General features: G+C 28.2%; 3 protein-coding genes and 1 long non-coding RNA gene across 6 annotated transcripts in view; 3 read left to right on the top strand and 1 right to left on the bottom strand.

Moving 5' to 3' along the window:
• The first annotated feature begins 2,285 nt into the window (after positions 1-2,285).
• LOC112686785 (DNA-directed RNA polymerase I subunit RPA1) lies at positions 2,286-9,664 on the top strand. Of its 2 annotated transcripts, XM_025559211.1 has the most exons (10): positions 2,286-2,355; positions 2,436-3,043; positions 3,137-5,817; positions 7,496-7,615; positions 7,696-7,974; positions 8,036-8,381; positions 8,451-8,554; positions 8,626-8,868; positions 8,930-9,257; positions 9,337-9,603. In XM_025559211.1, the coding sequence occupies exons 2-10, from the start codon at positions 2,450-2,452 to the stop codon at positions 9,601-9,603; spliced, it is 4,962 nt and encodes a 1,653-aa protein (XP_025414996.1). In that variant the 5' UTR covers positions 2,286-2,355; positions 2,436-2,449. The 2 variants fall into 2 exon arrangements, with proteins under 2 accessions (XP_025414996.1, XP_025414997.1); XM_025559212.1 differs by lacking the exon at positions 2,286-2,355 and having other exon boundaries at positions 2,450-3,043; positions 9,337-9,664.
• A 47-nt stretch (positions 9,665-9,711) lies between these two features.
• On the bottom strand, positions 9,712-10,239 carry LOC112686789. Its single transcript, XR_003148918.1, has 2 exons — positions 10,100-10,239; positions 9,712-9,974 (listed from the first exon to the last, which is right to left on the bottom strand). It is a non-coding gene; the product is annotated as an uncharacterized LOC112686789 (long non-coding RNA).
• Positions 10,240-10,323: 84 nt separating this feature from the next.
• On the top strand, positions 10,324-11,857 carry LOC112686788 (28S ribosomal protein S27, mitochondrial-like). The gene is made up of 2 exons (XM_025559215.1): positions 10,324-11,427; positions 11,485-11,857. Exons 1-2 carry the CDS (start codon positions 10,399-10,401, stop codon positions 11,761-11,763), a joined length of 1,308 nt encoding a protein of 435 aa, XP_025415000.1. The 5' UTR covers positions 10,324-10,398; the 3' UTR covers positions 11,764-11,857.
• A 5,087-nt stretch (positions 11,858-16,944) lies between these two features.
• The window catches only part of LOC112686787 (PRKCA-binding protein), a 7,888-nt gene continuing 5,980 nt past the window's right edge, over positions 16,945-18,852 (top strand). Inside the window, exons 1-7 of one of the 2 annotated variants that reach the window (XM_025559214.1) lie at positions 16,945-17,112; positions 17,266-17,418; positions 17,475-17,589; positions 17,694-17,822; positions 17,905-18,178; positions 18,253-18,386; positions 18,449-18,642. In XM_025559214.1, coding sequence (XP_025414999.1) covers positions 17,369-17,418; positions 17,475-17,589; positions 17,694-17,822; positions 17,905-18,178; positions 18,253-18,386; positions 18,449-18,642 — 896 coding nt within the window. In that variant the 5' untranslated portion in view covers positions 16,945-17,112; positions 17,266-17,368. Of the gene's footprint in view, positions 17,195-17,265; positions 17,419-17,474; positions 17,590-17,693; positions 17,823-17,904; positions 18,179-18,252; positions 18,387-18,448; positions 18,643-18,852 lie in introns of both variants that reach the window. The other variant, XM_025559213.1, reaches the window with a different exon arrangement.

Below are 18,852 nucleotides of genomic sequence, written 5' to 3'. Positions count from 1 at the left end.
TTTTTGTTGGTCTCACCCACTTAATTTGTGTATATGCCTACAAAAACGAACTACAAAAAGTTTTAAGTCAATCTATTAAGGTTAACCCGTGCCGACTTGAATTTGAAATTTGAGTATATTAATTCATTCATAATTTAATGATATATTTTACATTTTCATATAAAACTCATTTACAATTAGGAAAATTAAAATTTGTTACAGAATATATTTTAAATATAATAAAATTGTCTATAAATTATGTTCTTACATACTTCTTCTTATTTATTATAATTTACAAGATATATTGAATTTTGTGTATGAAAGTACTATTTTCTCAAAATTATATTATGAATTTTTATTAATTAAAATTGTTTTTTCAATGTTTCCTTTTTACAATCAGGATATAGTCTTCTGTGTTCTTGTATACATTGTAATAGCAACTCAGACTTCTTATCATCTTTGGTTAAAGTTCCGTGAAAATCTTCCATAAGTTTAACTGCTCTTTCCGCTGTGTCATTTACTACATTTAGCGAGCATGCAATTTCTTTCCCGTAAATATCACGAATAGCGTTTTTTCAGAGGTTGATAAAGAGTATTGATTTCGGAAAATATATATTTTTAAACAGTAAATAGCTCTATTCATCCAGCGAGCTTGATGCATTGCTCCAGATGGACGTATTTTAAATTTGTTGTCCAAATTACCATTCAAAAATGTTATAGATAGCTCAAGTAATTCTTTATAGTCATCTCTTTAACATTTATTTTGCAACATAGCTCAACAAAAGTGGAGAATATTATTTCGTACATCTTCTAAAGCAGTGCAACACTCAAGGTCGTCTATATTAGAAGTTATATTTCTAATATTAATTTTATTCCAATTGTTTCGAAACTTTTTGAATAGTGGGTTATCAGGACTTGTTGTATGAGGAAGTACAGTTTCAAAAACGCCACGTAAACTTATTTCGTATATGTGGTGGCGACATGGTAGGTAAAGTAAGTCTTTTCCCAATTTTTGCTCCAATAAAACGCATGCACCATTTAAACGCCCTGTATTTGAAGCGGTGGTATCACAGCATTATTTTTGTAAGTATTACCTTGCTATCCTAGCTTGAAAAACTAGCCTCATGTATTCCGGGCATTAGGGGGGCTGAAGCCCTATAAATAAATTTAATCAAGTGAGCTATGGGGGGCTTCGTTCCCCATAACCCTCATTGCCGTAGACACAGAACAATAATTATTAATTGAAATAAAGACAATCATAAAATATTATTAAAAATCATGTATCTCCTTTTATGTAGTATGTTTTACATAAAATATGACATAACACCACCGCAATATTCCACCGTCGTCCATCACATTTATTAGATAACAATATTATTATTAATTATGTAGGATTGTAGGGATTACAAAATAAACTATAATAATAATATTTTATATTTATACAGTTTACTTTTGAATAATTCTCTGCGTCATATACTCATATTATTTAGTATGTATCTCACTATCCCATGCTTAAATTATCATTAAATTTTAAATAATCAAAACATTTGAGAGGGCTATAATATATTTTGGGAGGGGCTAAGCCCTCCAAACCTCCCCTTAGTTGCGCCAATGATTATAATACATTTTAAATACCTAGGTAAGACAAATAGTATTTACCATAATAAAAGAAACAATATGTTTTCGAAATAAAATTAAAAAATACTGCCAATTTAAGTATCGCTTCAAGAATATACTCATGTATGGCGGTTTCTAATTGTTCAAAAGAACGATTGTTTTCGTCTCAAAAAAATTAAAATACGTACCTATTTAAGATCTACTATTGGTGAAAATAGGTTAAATAATTTGACTATCATGCACATTAAATTTTAATTAGTATTGATTTACTTATTTACTAATTTCAAAAGCTGAACGAAAATAATGTAATCATTGTAATAGTATTATAATATTGTCTTCAATTTATAATAATAAAGAGTAATTTAATAAACAATATATATTTCTTATGTATTGTTTTTTTAAAAAAAAAAAACTTTTGAGAATGAAAGAGTGGCAAATGTCCTGATTGTAGGCGGAAAATTGCTTGATCCGCCACTGTATAATGTTTTTTTTATATCTATTGTCATTATTTATTATTAATAATTACTATTTTTTATAATTATATAAAATATATGAAGCTCAATAAAATTAAAAAATAAATAAATATCATGGACTAAAAAGTAAAGATAAATACTACAAAGTTTTTAGATTACAGTTTGACAGATTATATACTTTCATATATTTTTCTTATCTTTTATCAACAGTTATGTATACACGGCAAAATATGGTAATAAGAAACGCACGTGATTTTCGATTATTCAACATTGAATTTTGTATAATGTAAATTATCATATTTTATACTTATTTACTTAATACTATTTCTATATATTTAAACTTTTTTAGTACTTTACATTTTTCAGTGTCATAATTTAAAATGTTTTACCATGATTTTTACAATGTGGATCCGTTCAAACCTGTTAGTTTGGAATTTAATATGTTTTCGACGGAAGAAGTTAAAAAATTATCTGTGGCACGTATAGACTCACTCATATCATTTACTCCTTTGGGGGAACCTGTTGTTGGTGGTATGTATGATGCACGTCTTGGGCCTAGTCATCAGGGAAATGGAAAGTGCCCAACCTGTAATCAAAATTCGACTTCTTGTACTGGTCATTTTGGTCATATTGAATTGCCTTGTCCTGTAATTAATCCAATATTTTCTGCATTTGTAATTCATTTATTAAAAATAAGTTGTTTATCATGTTATAAAGTTTTAATTCCAAAAGAAGCCACTTTATTGTTGGCTGCACAGTTAAAGCTTATTGATAATGGTCAACTGACAGATGCTCATAGTTTATCGATTGAGATTAATGGACTCTATGAAGACGATGAGCGAAATTTATCTGTTGAGGAATTAGAAATATTCATTAATCTTTACTTAAAAGAACGTTTGGAAGAAAATAGTACATCTTATGTAAAAAGTGCTAGTGAAGTACGTCAACATTTTATTGCTGAAACTATTAGTCAAGTAAGTTAAATAACCAAATAATTAAAGGTAAATTTTTTGTAAAATTACTTATAACTAATTTAAAATTTTTGATTATATTTATTGCTTATGTAGGTTGTTCGACGAAAAGGATGTATATATTGTAATGAACCACTTAATTCAATTTCAAAATCGTTTTCAAAAATTACTATTTCTAATGGGACTAAAGAAAAAAAGGATAAAAAAACTAAAGAATATTTATTTCCATATGACATAAAAAATCATATGAGAAAACTATGGACTAACGAAAAAGATTTTATTTGTGCAATATTGCCAGTATTGGCTAGTTTAAATATGGAATATCCAACAGACGCTTGTTTTATTTCTGAAGTACTTGTTACTCCATCTAATACTCGTCCAAACTTAATGGTAAAAGGTAAAATAGTTGAAAGCCCTAGAAATGCAACTTATAAGTCCATTCTACGAGAAGCTAAACTAATACAATATATACGGTTAATACGGGATCAAAAAGTAGATAAAGAAATTTTACCAGAAATTATTGAACTTGTTAATGATAGTCAAGGATTAGATCATTTAGATAAAGTACAAATTGGTATGCATAATTTGCAAATGTGTGTTGATGCTCTTTTAGATGGAAATGCCTTTAAGTCCAGTAGCAAAGAATCAGCTGTTCGAATCGGCTTAAAACAGTTGTTAGAAAAAAAATCTGGTATTATTCGTCAAAATATGATGGGTAAACGTGTAGATTATTTTGCACGATCTGTTATTACTCCTGATCCATTCTTAGATACTGATCAAATTGGTATACCACTTGAATTTGCTAAAAAGTTAACCTACCCTGTAGCTGTTACTGACTGGAACAATAAAGGATTACATGGGATTGTTTTAAATGGTCCAAATCATTATCCAGGAGCAAATATGGTTGAAACTGATGTAGGAATAGTAAAATGGTTATCTGCTACAAATATATCACGTAGAGAGGCCATATCAAAAACCCTCTTTCATAGGGGACCAAATTCCAGAGGTCCTCAAATAGTTCATAGACACGTTATTGATGGGGATATGATGCTCATTAATCGACAACCATCTCTACATAAACCTAGTATTATGGCACATAGGGTAAAAGTATTGAAAGGAGAAAAAACGTTAAGATTACACTATGCCAATTGTAAAGCATATAATGCTGATTTTGATGGAGATGAAATGAATGCTCATTTACCTCAAAGTGAATTAGCTAAATGTGAAGCAAAGGAATTAGCAAGTGTTGTTTACCAATATTTAGTTCCTCGGGATGGTACTCCATTAAGTGGACTTATTCAAGATCATATTATATCAAGTGTAAGAATGACAATTAGAGGCCGTTTTTTTACTAGAAGAGAATATATGCACTTTGTTTATCAAGCATTAAGTTCATATGATCGTAATATCAAGACCTTACCTCCAGCTATTTTTAAACCACTTATGTTATGGTCTGGAAAACAAATTATATCAACAATAATTATAAACTTAACTCCTCCTAATCGTAAAACATTCATAAATCTTATTTCTAAATCTAAACTTGAACAAAAATATTGGAAAAATCCTAATAATTATGAATACTCAGATTCATTATCAGAGTTCAATTTTATTGTACGGAATGGTAATTTTCTCTCTGGGATTCTTGACAAAAATCATATAGGAGCTTCTACATACAGTCTAATACATTGTTTTTATGAGTTATATGGAGGAAAATACTCTGCTCAATTACTAAGTGCATTTAGTAAATTATTTACTGTCTATCTACAATTTGATGCCTTCACTTTAGGTGTAGAGGACATATTAGTGACTGAAAAAGCAGATCATCAACGTCAAACTGCTATTGATGAATCTAAAGCTGCTGGCACATTAGCTGCTTTGGATTCTTTGGGTGCTGAGAATGTATGTGAAGAAATAATTATGGCAAAATTAGCTGAATCTTATAGCAAAAGTAGCCATTTTTCTGTATTAGTTGATAGAAATTACAAAAGACATTTACAACCATTTACAAACAAGATAACAAGAGCTTGTATTCCTAATGGATTACTTCAACCATTTCCTTATAATAATTTACAACTTATGGTACAATCTGGAGCCAAAGGATCTACTGTAAACACAATACAAATATCCTGTTGTTTAGGCCAAATTGAGTTAGAAGGTAAAAGACCACCCATGATGATATCTGGTCGAACCTTACCCAGTTTTCCACCGTTTGATACATTACCTAAAGCTGGAGGATTTATAGGTAGTAGATTTATGACTGGTATCCAACCTCAAGAATTTTTTTTCCATTGTATGGCTGGGCGTGAAGGTCTTATTGATACAGCTGTCAAAACTAGTAGGAGTGGTTATTTACAACGTTGTTTAGTTAAACATCTTGAAAGTCTTATTGTTAACTATGATATGACTGTTAGAGACAGCAATGGAAGTATAATACAGTATTTGTATGGTGAAGATGGTTTAGAAGTTACTAAGAGTAGTTTTTTTAATAAAAAACAATTTGGTTTCTTGGCTGATAATGTAGATTCTTTTAAAGCTCTAAAAGATATAAGAAATGATGAGTGTTACAAAGAAATTGATAAAAAGCTTGAAGAAATTAAATCTGCTACAAAGAAATATAAAAATAGTAGTACAAAGAGACAAAGTGAATTTTTAAATTGGTGTGAACAAAATGCTATAGTTAAAAAAGAAAAACATTTAAAAGTTAAAAATGGACGTTATGTAAGCAATGTAAAAATTTGCAAAAAATGGTATGAAATTAATGAAGATGAAAAAAAATTGTAAGTATGTCTCATGGAATAATAGTTTTTCTATAATTTAAATCTTAAATGGTAAAAAAAATGGTATTCTTAAATGGTATTCATATTTAGATCAATTTCAATTTGAACTTCATATTTTTTATCCCTACATTTGAATAGTATCCATGTATGAAATGATAAAGTTGTAGTCTATTCTATACCAGTGGTCTTCAATCTTTTTGACCCGCGACTTACTTTTCTTACCAAATAATATTTGCGACCCATATCAACTTTGTTAGCCATGAAAACCAAATAAAAAAGTTAAAATTACTTCAGTTATATCATTGTAGAAGTTCTCTTATAACTGAATAAATTAATGTATATTATTTTTTTTCTATGCATCTTGGTAATATTTAATTTTTATTATAAGTAATAATACAAAAAAAATGCATGTAATAATACTGAAAAAAGTAAGTTATATACAAAAAAATTAGTGCGATTTTTGTCCTGGATTGTTTTCACACAAAATTCCTTTACCTCGGCTCAATTTCACATAAAGCAGTTTATAAATAAATGAAATGTAAATGAGTTTTATGGATTAAGTCAGGCAATCGCTATACAATTACTTAATTTGATTTTTTATTCTTTTTTTTTTTTGAAAATTAAGGCTTCAACAAAAAATATTACTAGCTCTTAGGTGTTACGTATTAGGTGTGTTAGGTGTTAGATTTAAAATTACAATATTACATATGACATATTATATAGGTGAAGTTAGATGTAAAATTAAGATTTACTAATAATATTTGTGATACTTAAGAATGTGATAATTTTCAGAGTTTGACTTTCGCAAAGTACTTTTACTATGTTGGATGGCATGTTCAGGTTGGTGCGTATTGAGGTTTATTGTGTACACTCCTCCACTATGTGTTCAATAGTTAATGATTAGTGGCATATGTTGCGTATTAGTTGAGGCTTTTTTCTTTTTAAATATGAGTCTATGAGAAAAAAGTGTTAATTCTAATATTCTACAAATATAAAATCATATAAAATAATATGGTTTCAGGTTTATATGAAAATTGTTTTATTCGATATCATATGACATACATAATATAATATATATGAATATGAATTTTTGTAAATTTTAAACAGAAGACTTATCGTGACCCAAAATTGGGTCACAACCCACAGGTTGAAGACCACTGTTCTATTCTAACATTCTGTTATTTCATATTATTTGAAACCTAATATTTATCTTACATTGATGAATATAACTATATTCTAGAATAATACTTAAAACAAAATTAAAACTTAATATATTTTATATAAAATTATTTAATATAAACTAAATTAATATAAAATTTCATATTATTTTGTATTGATATTAATGGGAATGTATTATTAAAAATATTTAATAATTTTTATCAAATTCTCTATAAATCTTATAATACTTATTTATTATACTTTATGGTAGACTGGTGTTAACTTTCTAATATACAAGAATTGTATAGTTAAATAATTCCTTTATTTTATATCTCAATAATACTTATTGATTGTTTTAATTCTTCATTTTATAGTACGAAAAATAAAATTACTTTTGTTTATTCCATTACTTTCTATTTTAATTCAGTTGATCTTTATAAGATTTCTTATCTATGTGAACTATTAACTAATAATTCAAAATATTTGTTATAATTGTCTAAAAAATGGTATTATTTAATAGATACAATAAAAGTTTAAGAAAAATTCCTGAACCTGTAAGCGCAACCTTTCATCCCGGAGGGCACTATGGCTTAATATCAGAAAAAATGGATTCATCAATTGACGAATATTTTAATTTATAGTATATATTTTAAGATGCCTATTAACACTAATTTATAAATATATTATTAATTATAATAATTTAAATATTTTATTTGCAAGTAATCATGGTATGAGTGATAAAGAACAAAAAACTGTTAAAGAATCAATACGTATCAAAGCTATGGCAGCAACTGTAGTAGCTGGTGAACCAGTAGGATGTATTGCTGCTCAATCTGTTGGTGAACCCTCCACTCAGATGACGCTAAATACATTTCATTTTGCTGGTCGTGGTGAGATGAATGTTACTTTAGGTATACCTAGACTACGAGAAATATTAATGATGGCTACGAAAACAATTAAAACTCCATCAATGGAGATACCATTCTTACAATCTAAAAAGTAATTTATTTTTTATTTTTTTTCATCTGTATTTATAACTAATTCAAATATTTATATTTAGTGTTCAAAATGATGCTGAATCTTTACGGAAACTTATGACTAAAATAACATTGAAAGATGTTCTATCTAAAGTACAAGTTAGAGAACGAGTTATGTTAAAACCTATTAGACACATGTGTTATGATTTAACATTACATTTGTTACCTCATCGCTGCTATGATTCTACAACTCATATCTTACCAAAAAATGTTGTTAGATTCATTAAAAATATATTTCCAGAAAGTCTTAAAAAAATGTTTATTAAAAATTTGTCAATGAATTTTAGTGGAGAGTTAATTTCAGAACAAGCTAAAAGAGCAATTCAACTAAATAGAAAACAAAACGATAATATTAATGATGAATTATTGGTATGTATACAATTTTTTTGAGTTTCATTGTTTTTATGTAATACTACTTTTTAAATCAAATTTATTTAGGATGAAGTTATACCTCAAGAGACTAAATCTAAAACAGTTCATGGTGTTGAATCTGATAGTGAATCGGAAGCTGGAGAATTAGATTCTGCAGCTATCAAAAGAAAGTAAATATTAAACTATAAGGTTTGCTTGAAATTAAATAATTCCTGAACCTTTTTTTTTTTTTTTTTTATAGAAATCAAACAGAAGAATATGACTATGAAAAGGATGAAGATGATCCAGAAAGTGAAGGAGAAGCTGAAATTGATGACAAACAAAGTGATTTTAATAATTCAGTTAATTTAGAAGATAATATTATTAAAGATGAAGATAACATATCTACTGCTGAAATTATAGAATCAGATTTGACTGATAAAATGGAAGAAAATTTAAAAAATAGTGACAAAGATTATTCTGAAATTGTAGTTGATGTTATAGGGTAAGATTGTGTACATTTAAGAGTAAGAAAATAAATAATAATTGATTTATAATTCTTGTAGGTATGATAAAACATATGCATGGGTTAAAATTAGAATATCTATACCTTTAGTTTTTAAAAGAATTGATATAACAGCTTTACTTAAAGATTTAATGGGTCGAGTAATTATTCATGAAATACCTGGAATTAATAGAGCTATTTTAACTGAAGAAGATAATAAATTAATATTAAAAACTGAGGGTTCACAGGGTGTAGCAGAGTTGTTTAGCTTTGCCAATATTTTGGATTTAAATGCATTATACTGCAATGATATACAGATGATGTTGAACACATATGGTATAGAAGCAGCAAACCGGGTTATTATTAATGAAGTTAAAAATGTTTTCAAGGTTTGTATGATGTAAATGAATTAACACAGTTTTTGTATAGTATTTATTATTTACTAATTATATAATGTTTAACATTTAGGTGTATGGCATTAATGTAGATACTAGACATTTATCATTAATTGCTGATTATATGACTTATGATGGCAAATATAATCCACTAAACAGAATTGGTATGAATGGATGTCCATCACCATTGCAACAAATGTCATTTGAATCTACTCTTAATTATCTAAAAAAATCTACTATTAGAGGATTAAAAGATAATTTAGTCTCTCCTTCGAGTGCTCTTGTTATTGGACAACAAGCTCGAATTGGTAGCGGGCTTGTTAAATTGCTATGGCAATAAAATAAAAGCACCTTTCATTTTGTAACTTCTTAATATGAAATACATTTTTAATTTTTAATCATTTTTGTTATTTCTATTTATTTTGTAAAATAAGAAAAAAAATATCTATTAAAGTGTCAAGTGTTTTAATAATAATATTAATTTATTTTGTAAATTATTTGTCCACATTGTTTTGTTAATAAGACTGAATTTGGTTCTATTTGCCTTGCATTTTACAGTTTTTATCACGGTTCATGACATTGATATATGAGTGTTGAAAGTCATCATTAGTAAAATGATCACTGCAAATTCTACTGTGCTGTGATGGTTTGAAATTTTTTCTTTTAATAGCTCCAATCCACTTCTTCAATTCCTTATTGGAATGTGGAAATCTAGATAATGATAAATAATATTTTAAACAAAATACAGTGAAGTTATGGTTGTAATACAATATGGTTATAATACTAGTATTATACAGTCAATTGCCAATTGTTTTTCAAATACGTAGGAAACTTACTGGAAAAATTATGTAGACTGTCCAGGTGAAGCCCTATTTGCACAGCTGTACGTAACAAACAAATGAGGCATATTTGGTTAATAATTAAGTATATAATTTAACATTTATTGTTACAAGAATAACATCAATTGTAATGTATATTTGTATTTTATCCAAGTTATGGCAGAAATATTTAGACCTCCGAAAAAATGGCGGCTATATCAGAGACGTGCTTCAACTGATAACAGGAATTTGCTATCTAGTATTGTATAGATATCTGAGCAGCTTACTGTTATTTTCTCCCATCACTAAAAACCATCATGTTTTCAATTAAGAAGTCACTATTGACATCCTTAACTGCTCGTCAGTTGCGTAGAACAAGGTCATTCTTGACAGATGCGTACCAATGCAATGAGATATGGCAAGAACGGATGAACTGCTCGCTACTGAAGAAAGTCGAACCTGAAATGTTGTATCACAAGTTGTCTTCTATGTTGGATAACGATAAAAAGCAAATAAATGCCATTGATTTAGACATATTCGCCAACTCATTAACTGACAAAACATACCTAGAGGAACTAGAAGACCTAATATATAAGTTTCGTCTATCAGCTCAAGCTGGCACGCTATTGCCATCCACCCATCATGCTGTCATTCGATTGTTTCTTATAACAAATAATACCGAAGACCTTATCAGGATATTAAAAGATAGACTGAATTATGGAATTTTTCCAGATTACTATTTATGCAATTTAATGATGGACAAATTTATTAAAGAAAACAATTTTCGCAATGCTGCAGTGATTGCTTCCAACCAAATGTTACAAGAAGAGCTAGATAATGATATCACCAAAACTATGGGGTTGTATTCTTGTTTGAAATATATCATTAATCCCTGCGATTGGGAAGATTTAAAAGTGAATACAGAGGAAAAAGATAATGATGAAGAAGAAACAAGAGTGCGTGTACACTTTTTAAGAAATCCTTATTTTGATAATCACTTTGATCTTACAGATGGAGATCATTTGGTGGGTAAGACAATGCTAAAGATCAGTAAAACTGATAATACTGTTAAGGGAAATAGTTTTAAAACTATTGGATTAGCTTATTACAACTTATGGAATGAGTTAGCAGATCATCTAGAAAAACTAAAAGGTCCTGTGTATTCGGAAACTGTAGAATTGGTTATTTCTGCTATAGACAAGCGAGCACCAGAAAATTCTGAAAACCTGAAAGATACTATTTCCAAATTAAAAATTGAAAATAAAAGTTTGACCGAAGAAACAGAAAATGCTGTAGTTGAAGCAGTAAACAAAAATGAAGAAAAAGAAATACAACTTCAAAAAAAGGTATGAAATTTTAAATCACATTTTAAAAATTATATTAATTTATTATTTTTATTACAGATTTACAAAGAATATGAATCCTTTAGACGAGAAGAGTTGCAAAGGTATATGGAACATTTGAATAAGATGAAACGTTTGGAAAAAGTCAAACAAGTCAAACAAGAACTAAAAGAAAAAGAACAACTGTTGCTTTTCTTTGATAATGAACACAAACACGATTTAGTAAATGAAGAAAAAATTAAAAGGATGAAAAAGAAAGTAGCTATAGTAAAGAGTCCTAAAGAAGATTTGACTTATATACCACCAGAAATCAGAAAACCTGGGTTTAAACGTGATTAAATATAATAATTGTAAGTTTAAGTTAAATAATGTGGTATAGTTGAATATGTTCTCACTTGAATTAAATAAAACTATTATATGTTTGATTTATTTATTTATGATTTTTTAATTATTTTATTTATCAACATATAGTATATTTAATAATTCCTTAAAATAAAATAGATTATTATTTTTTTAAATTTTATTTTAAATAATGATTTTTATCAAAGCTATTGATATTCAAATTGAATCTGTGAGACCAAGTCAACATAATTTTTCAAATATTTTTGTATAATTTATAAATACATATGAGGATTACTATCATAATATAATCATAAGTATATAAATAATATATTTTAGTATAATAACACAGTCTACGAAATCTATTCTGGGATGATTAATTAATTAAAATTTTACATTTTTACCACATATAAATACAAACAATTTAATTATTTATACAAAATAACTTGCTTTCTTTTACAATAATATAAAATTTAAAAAAAAAAACTTGGACATAATATTGTTTATTCTATATAAAATATCAGTTATTTTTATAAACAGGAAGTGAATAATTATTGATTCATAAGTTACAAAATATAGAACACCATTGTGATCACATAATTTTCGATCATAATTCTTGTGATATGTTTACAAGTATGTAGTACTTAATATGTGTGTTTTAAATAATCAACCATACATTTACTTGAATAAAATGACCGACCATTATTTGAATAACTATGTTTAAAATTTAGTCGAATAGTTTTTTTAATCAAATAGTTAAAATTATTATAAAAAAGTTTTATTTGAATATTTGTGAAAAAATCATTCAATTATAACGTATTCAAATACAGTGTTATCTAAATATTCATTGAAATACAATTTCATCTGGTTACGTAATATTCTGCCTACAGGTCCTTTATTATCTATTTATTATTTAAATTATTAATTACTGTGTATAAATATATAAGTATTTTACAAGCTAAATGTGATACTACTCTTCCAGTTGAAACATTCATAAAACAAATAAATCAATAATTTATGCCTTAATCTTTTACTAATGGTATTCAAAGTGATAACTACTCTTGCTGTATATACACTGTATATTAAATTAATATAATTTAAAAGAGTTGTGAAATTTACACTCTAAATATGATGATAATTTTTTAGTAACATTCAAACAAAAAACAAATTATACTAGTTGGTTACTACAAAATTAAATATTAAACATATGAGCTACTTTCATTATTGATTTTTTGTGTCGAACGAAAAAATAACCGTGATCGACGACATAATTACGTCTATTATCGTGACGATACATAATACGAGATACTTAAAATCGTTTTATTTAATACTAGCTGAATTACCCGTCGTTGCCGGGTTTAAGTATATAAATGTATGTAACCTACCAAGATTAAATTTTGTTAAATCTATTGAAATTTAAATTAATTAAGATTTTTGAAATAATATTTTATACATATTAATTTAGTAACCATAAACTATTCGATAATTTATAGCTTACAACTACCTGAACCTCTCTACAGTTTGGTATTCTGTTGAATACATATAGCATCTCACTTCTCCGAATATTTTACCTTTTGTCAATAAGTTCATGGTCTTTTTGACTTTTAACTGAAACACGCTTTCAATTATATCATGTCGATCATATGATCTTTGACCGGGAAGTAAGAGCTCTTTTATTTCGTCCCAGCAAGGATTACATGTAAAAGTAATAAAAAGGTCAGGACGACCGTAATGTCTAACGTAGGTCATAGCATCTTGTATTCTTTCGTGCATGTACCTTGGCCCACCAGTAAAAGTTGACGGGAGTATAACCATTTTGCCTAACTGATTAGCTTCTATGTCTCGTCGTCCAATCGCATCTTTTAAATGAATATAACTATCTGCACGCAATTTGGCTTGGTTGTTTTTGATGTAATTTAGTCTTTCAGTTTCAATTTTGGCGTATTCATCTACCAAATATTGACTGAAAAGAGAACGATAATTAACTAAATAGTTGTCTTCCCCTTCTCTGACCATTATTCTATATGAGTAAAAACTTGATGCAGAGACAGTTTTTTTAAGCGGTAACTTGGTTTTTGGATCGCGTTGTGGTATATTGATTGCATACCCATCATCCCCCCAACAAAACATTAAAGGATACTGCAGTGCGTCGTATGCTCGATGTATCTCACTGATACGGTGAAGTGAGTTACTTCGGTTTTCGAGGATGATGTCTCTTCGATCAAACTGCTGATCTACTAACACTAAAGCAACTTCATTTGCCGTTGGTGCATTGTACCTGCCTCTATGTTCTTCTGGTGGTTTTTTTATCTGCATGTATTACAACTTTAAATGACTCTGAAGGAGGTATTTTATCGATGGTTAATTGTAATGATCAATTGTAAATTATGCGGTGGCATGCCTAGTAAATCCAATGAGTTTAAAAACTCTGTTGGATAATTTACAACTTCAGTAGCATCGCAAACTGTATCTAGATTTGCATGACACCAAGTTTTCTGGTAACAAATTTTGTATCTTGAGATTCAATTCGTTGACCTCCACATTTTTTGCTACTAAAATTGCTCTTTCTGCCAGCCACTCATGATTTGTGTATTGTCTGTGTACACTGGGACATATCTGGTCAATGAGAGCATCTTGCGAATAAATGATTGTGCAGAAATCGTTCGGTAATTTTATACATCCCGTTTCATCTGTAGTAACTTTCCCATCTCCAATATCTAACAATTGTTTTGAGAATCTTTTGCACGCAGCTTTTTTTGATTGAATCGAAATCGAAGTATCGAAATCGTTCGCTATCTATCTTTATATATTTTTCGACCATGAATTGTTGACAAAGCTTATGCATCGTAAAATAACTTAGTCCTGATCGCGTCTAATCATCAACCGATATGCATAATAATTTTTTGAACTAACATTTTTATTTGTTTTGGCACCTGTTGCGGGATCTTTTTGTTTAATATTTATGCAATACCCGTCATTTACTACCAAAAATAAAATTAATAGTTTTTAAATAGTTTTTAATAGTTTTTTTAATAATTTTTTAATAGTTTTATTTAATATAATTCATTTTCAATAGCGCAGTTATCGACCTGGTCAAAAAATATTAAACCGATTTCAACCCTTTAAATTCAAAATTTCGAAAAATCCTTTCTTAGCGCACGTCTACATCATAATAGCTATCTGTATGCCAAATTTCAGCCAGATCCGTCCAATGGTTTGAGCTGTGCGTTGATAGCAGTCAATCAGCTTACTGTTTTATATATACAGAAGATTAAGATAAGCAATGTGCGAACCCGCACCAGCAGACTCGTGGCTGCATACGCTCTGCTCCACGGAAAAACCCATATGTTTATAATTAGTCACTTTATAATTATAATTTATTATTTATTTAATAATTTAATTTATGAATCGTATCACTGATATTATAATTTGTCTAGGAAAGAGTGGTAGGCCATTTTGTGGTCATAATGAAAAATCTGAAAGTTGTAATAGCTTTGTAGTAATAAGCTTTGTATACTAGTAACCGAATACAGAATGATTTAATAACATCAATTAAAAATGTTATTTTACAAAATACAAAAAACAGTATACGAAATTCGTTCATATCAATAATGGCCGATGAGACTACAGATGTGTAAAATTTTAAACAATTATCAATTGTTTTTCGATATTTTGATGAAAAAAAAAAATAGACCAGTTGAAACTTATATCACATTGAAACGAATGCAATCTGTTACAGCTCAAGCTATTTTTGACTGTCTTCATGATGTACTGATACTTATGGGAAAATATTGGCATTCAGTTTTATTAGTTTGCTTTAATGGTGCTTCTACTATGGCTGGTAAAATAGGAGGTGTGCAGGAAAAATGTAAAGAACAAAACTCAAATATTATAATGATGGGTTTTTTTTTTGCAATTCTGTATATCAACACAATTTTTCCTAAGTCTTTCTCCGAGTACCAACGGTATTTTTATATGAAATCTAATTTATCTGTACATATTTTGAATTTCTCAAAAGTTTTCTTAATAATTCTGAAAAGGTTATACTGATATCATGCGCACCCGCTGGAGGGGTAAAGGGGCCATTGCCCCTATTGGGAATTTTTGTTTCAAAACTATTGCTAATTTAATACCATGCATATTAATTATAACATAATTTTATTGTGATCCATTTATGAAGTTTAGTAATATTTATTATATTTTTAGATAATCTAAAATGTATTATCTTGAACGTATTTATTAGTTTACAATGCTTACACATGACTGCATATCACTTAAAACTGTAAGTCCTGAGTACCGATTTATCTAGTATTTGATTTTGTTCTTATGTATTAATAGATTCATATTGTTTTAGCCCTTAGAATTTTAATCTTGCCCCGGGTGGGATTTTATCTTGCGGGCGCGCTTGACTGATATACAGATTTTTTGTTGTAAAATTCTGTTTAACTAACCTGATTACGAAATTATTTTGTACTACTTTTCATTAAATAATTTATAGTTTTTCTAATTTCTAGTATACTACTAAAAACTATGTTTTGGTATAGATATTAATTGACTGACCTCCTTTGTTCAAATCGTTTTTTTGAGACCGATGATACATTGATTTCCAATTTATAAGAATAATTATCTTATTAGTCACCCCTCCGAGTAATTTAATAGTCCTTTTTATATTATTATTGGACACCCAATTTTTGATTACATAAAAGTTATTTATTCATTTTTTCTCATCTAAATTTTTACAATAATCTGCATTATTAATAAATATATTATCTATACTGAATACAAAACTATAGTAAGTACATTTTTGAGTTTCCACAAAAAAAGAAATATAAATGTAAGTATATGATAAGTATGTACACATAATTGTTCGCCTAGATATTAACTGATATATAATTACTTGTATTACATGTATATGTTTGTTACAGGTAAAGTAGGGCATGGTTCAATAGTAGCAATCTGTGGTCAACTAAATAAATAAATATAGTTGTTTATTGTATACAGGCCCGTACTGGCTCACCGGGGTACAAACCACGTTCTTAGAATATATTATCTTATCTATATATTATCTTCTAAGACCGTGGTATAAATTAAAGTATTGTTCCATGGTATAAGCCATAGAGTAATTACTCTATGGTATAAGCTAAGATAATAATGTTAAAATGAATATGAATTGATAAAAAAAACTGATATTGAATACTTTCTGGGGCTTCAATTTAGTAGTTTTAGTTTTTGCTAACTCTGTACGAAATGCTTGTAATTTAATAAATAATTTGTTTGAAAATATACTGAATTACATGTTGTATGAGTGGCACGATTTGGAAATTGGAATACATTTTTCAATTTATTATGGTACTAAATATGTTTTTTGCATTTAAACGTGATAGTATACCATAATTGCAATTGTAATTCCAATTTCAGCTTATTTCCAGCTGTTCGTATTGGATGTTAAACATACAATTTCGGCTTTTGTTATTCTAATTTAAATATATTTTTATGATGCAGGTCTATTGATTCCTAAGTATACCTGAGGTATTGATTAAAAAAAATCAAATTAACTTTTATTGTTCTTCAGCTGTATAAGAATATAATTTACATTACTCTCTACATGATGTACGACTACGAATTTGGGGATTTGTGTTTTGACGAAGATAAAATGTAAGTTTAAGTATTAGATGGATTATGGGATTATTATTTGTACATATGATGTTTAGGGGTATGAAAGTGACTTCAGGGATTGTAACAATTAATAAAGATCCAACAACCAATCTTATAGGAATAACAATTGGTGGAGGACCACCTCACTGTCCTTGCATTTATGTTATTCAGGTATAATTTGATGTAATATCATGCGGCAAATAATGTATTATAAATTAAATTTTAGGTATTTATATTTTATCTGATACATGTATAATGTATTAATGTATAACTAGGTTTCGGACAATTCACCAGCCTCATTAGATGGTACATTAGAGAGTGGTGATGAGATTTTAGCTGTTAACAATGAATGTGTACGTGGACGTACTAAGTTACAAGTAGCACAAATGATACAATCAAGTGTAGTAAGTGTAATAAAATTTTCTTATTTTGTTTCTATAGCTATTTCTAACTTACTCTATAGGTTTTTAATAATTTGTTTATTAGGATCGAGTAATTTTAAAATATAATAAATTGCATGCTGATGCTCGCCAAGGCAAGACATTAGATATTGTATTAAAAAAAGTTAAACATAGATTAGTTGAGCGTATGTCTGCAACTACTGCCGATTCTTTAGGTATGTCTCGTGCTATACTTGTTAATGACAGTCTTGTAAAACGTTTACAACAATTAGACGATATGGAACATTCATATCGTCACTTAGTTGATCATACAGAACGTGTACTTCGTGCGTTTTATGCACTAACCCAATGTTTTAAAGGTACATATATTATTGGCCAGCAATTTTTTTTTTATTATTTTATATCTTTTTAAATTTTCATGTCAATTATGTAGAATTTGGTGATACTTTTGCTGAAATTGGTGCTCGTGAACCACAGCCTAGAGCCAGTGAGGCTTTAGTACGCTTTGCTGAATATCATAGACGCATGGAACGGCAAGGTCTCATGTTAATCAAAGCTCTGAAACCAGTAATTATAAATTATAAATAATTATTTTTATAATAAATCCTTATCATTTAGTTTTGAAATAGATATCCAGGTCATTTGGTACGTATTTGAATAAAGCTATTCCAGATACCAAACAGACAATACGAAAATATGCTGATGTGAAATTTGAATATTTATCATACTGCTTAAAAGTTAAAGAGTTAGACGATGAAGAAATTACTTATTGTTCAGCAGATGAACCTTTATATCGTATTGAAACAGGAAATTATGAATACAGGTGTATATATAGTTGTAAATAACTTATGGGAATTATTATTAAATAAAATATATTAGTCTAATTTGAATATATAATTAAAATTATTTATCAGCCGCAGAATAATGTATATATATATACAATATATATATATTAGGGTGGTCCTTGATAAGTCAACCCCTTCACGTGCCTCAAAGGGGTTAAAGTTGTATGCTAAGGGGGTGAATTATACAT

The sequence above is a fragment of the Sipha flava genome, unplaced genomic scaffold (assembly GCF_003268045.1).
Source record: "Sipha flava isolate LNK unplaced genomic scaffold, YSA_version1 324_pilon_pilon, whole genome shotgun sequence".
NCBI lineage: Eukaryota > Metazoa > Arthropoda > Insecta > Hemiptera > Aphididae > Sipha > Sipha flava.
This window is presented reverse-complemented; position numbering and strand designations above follow the sequence as displayed.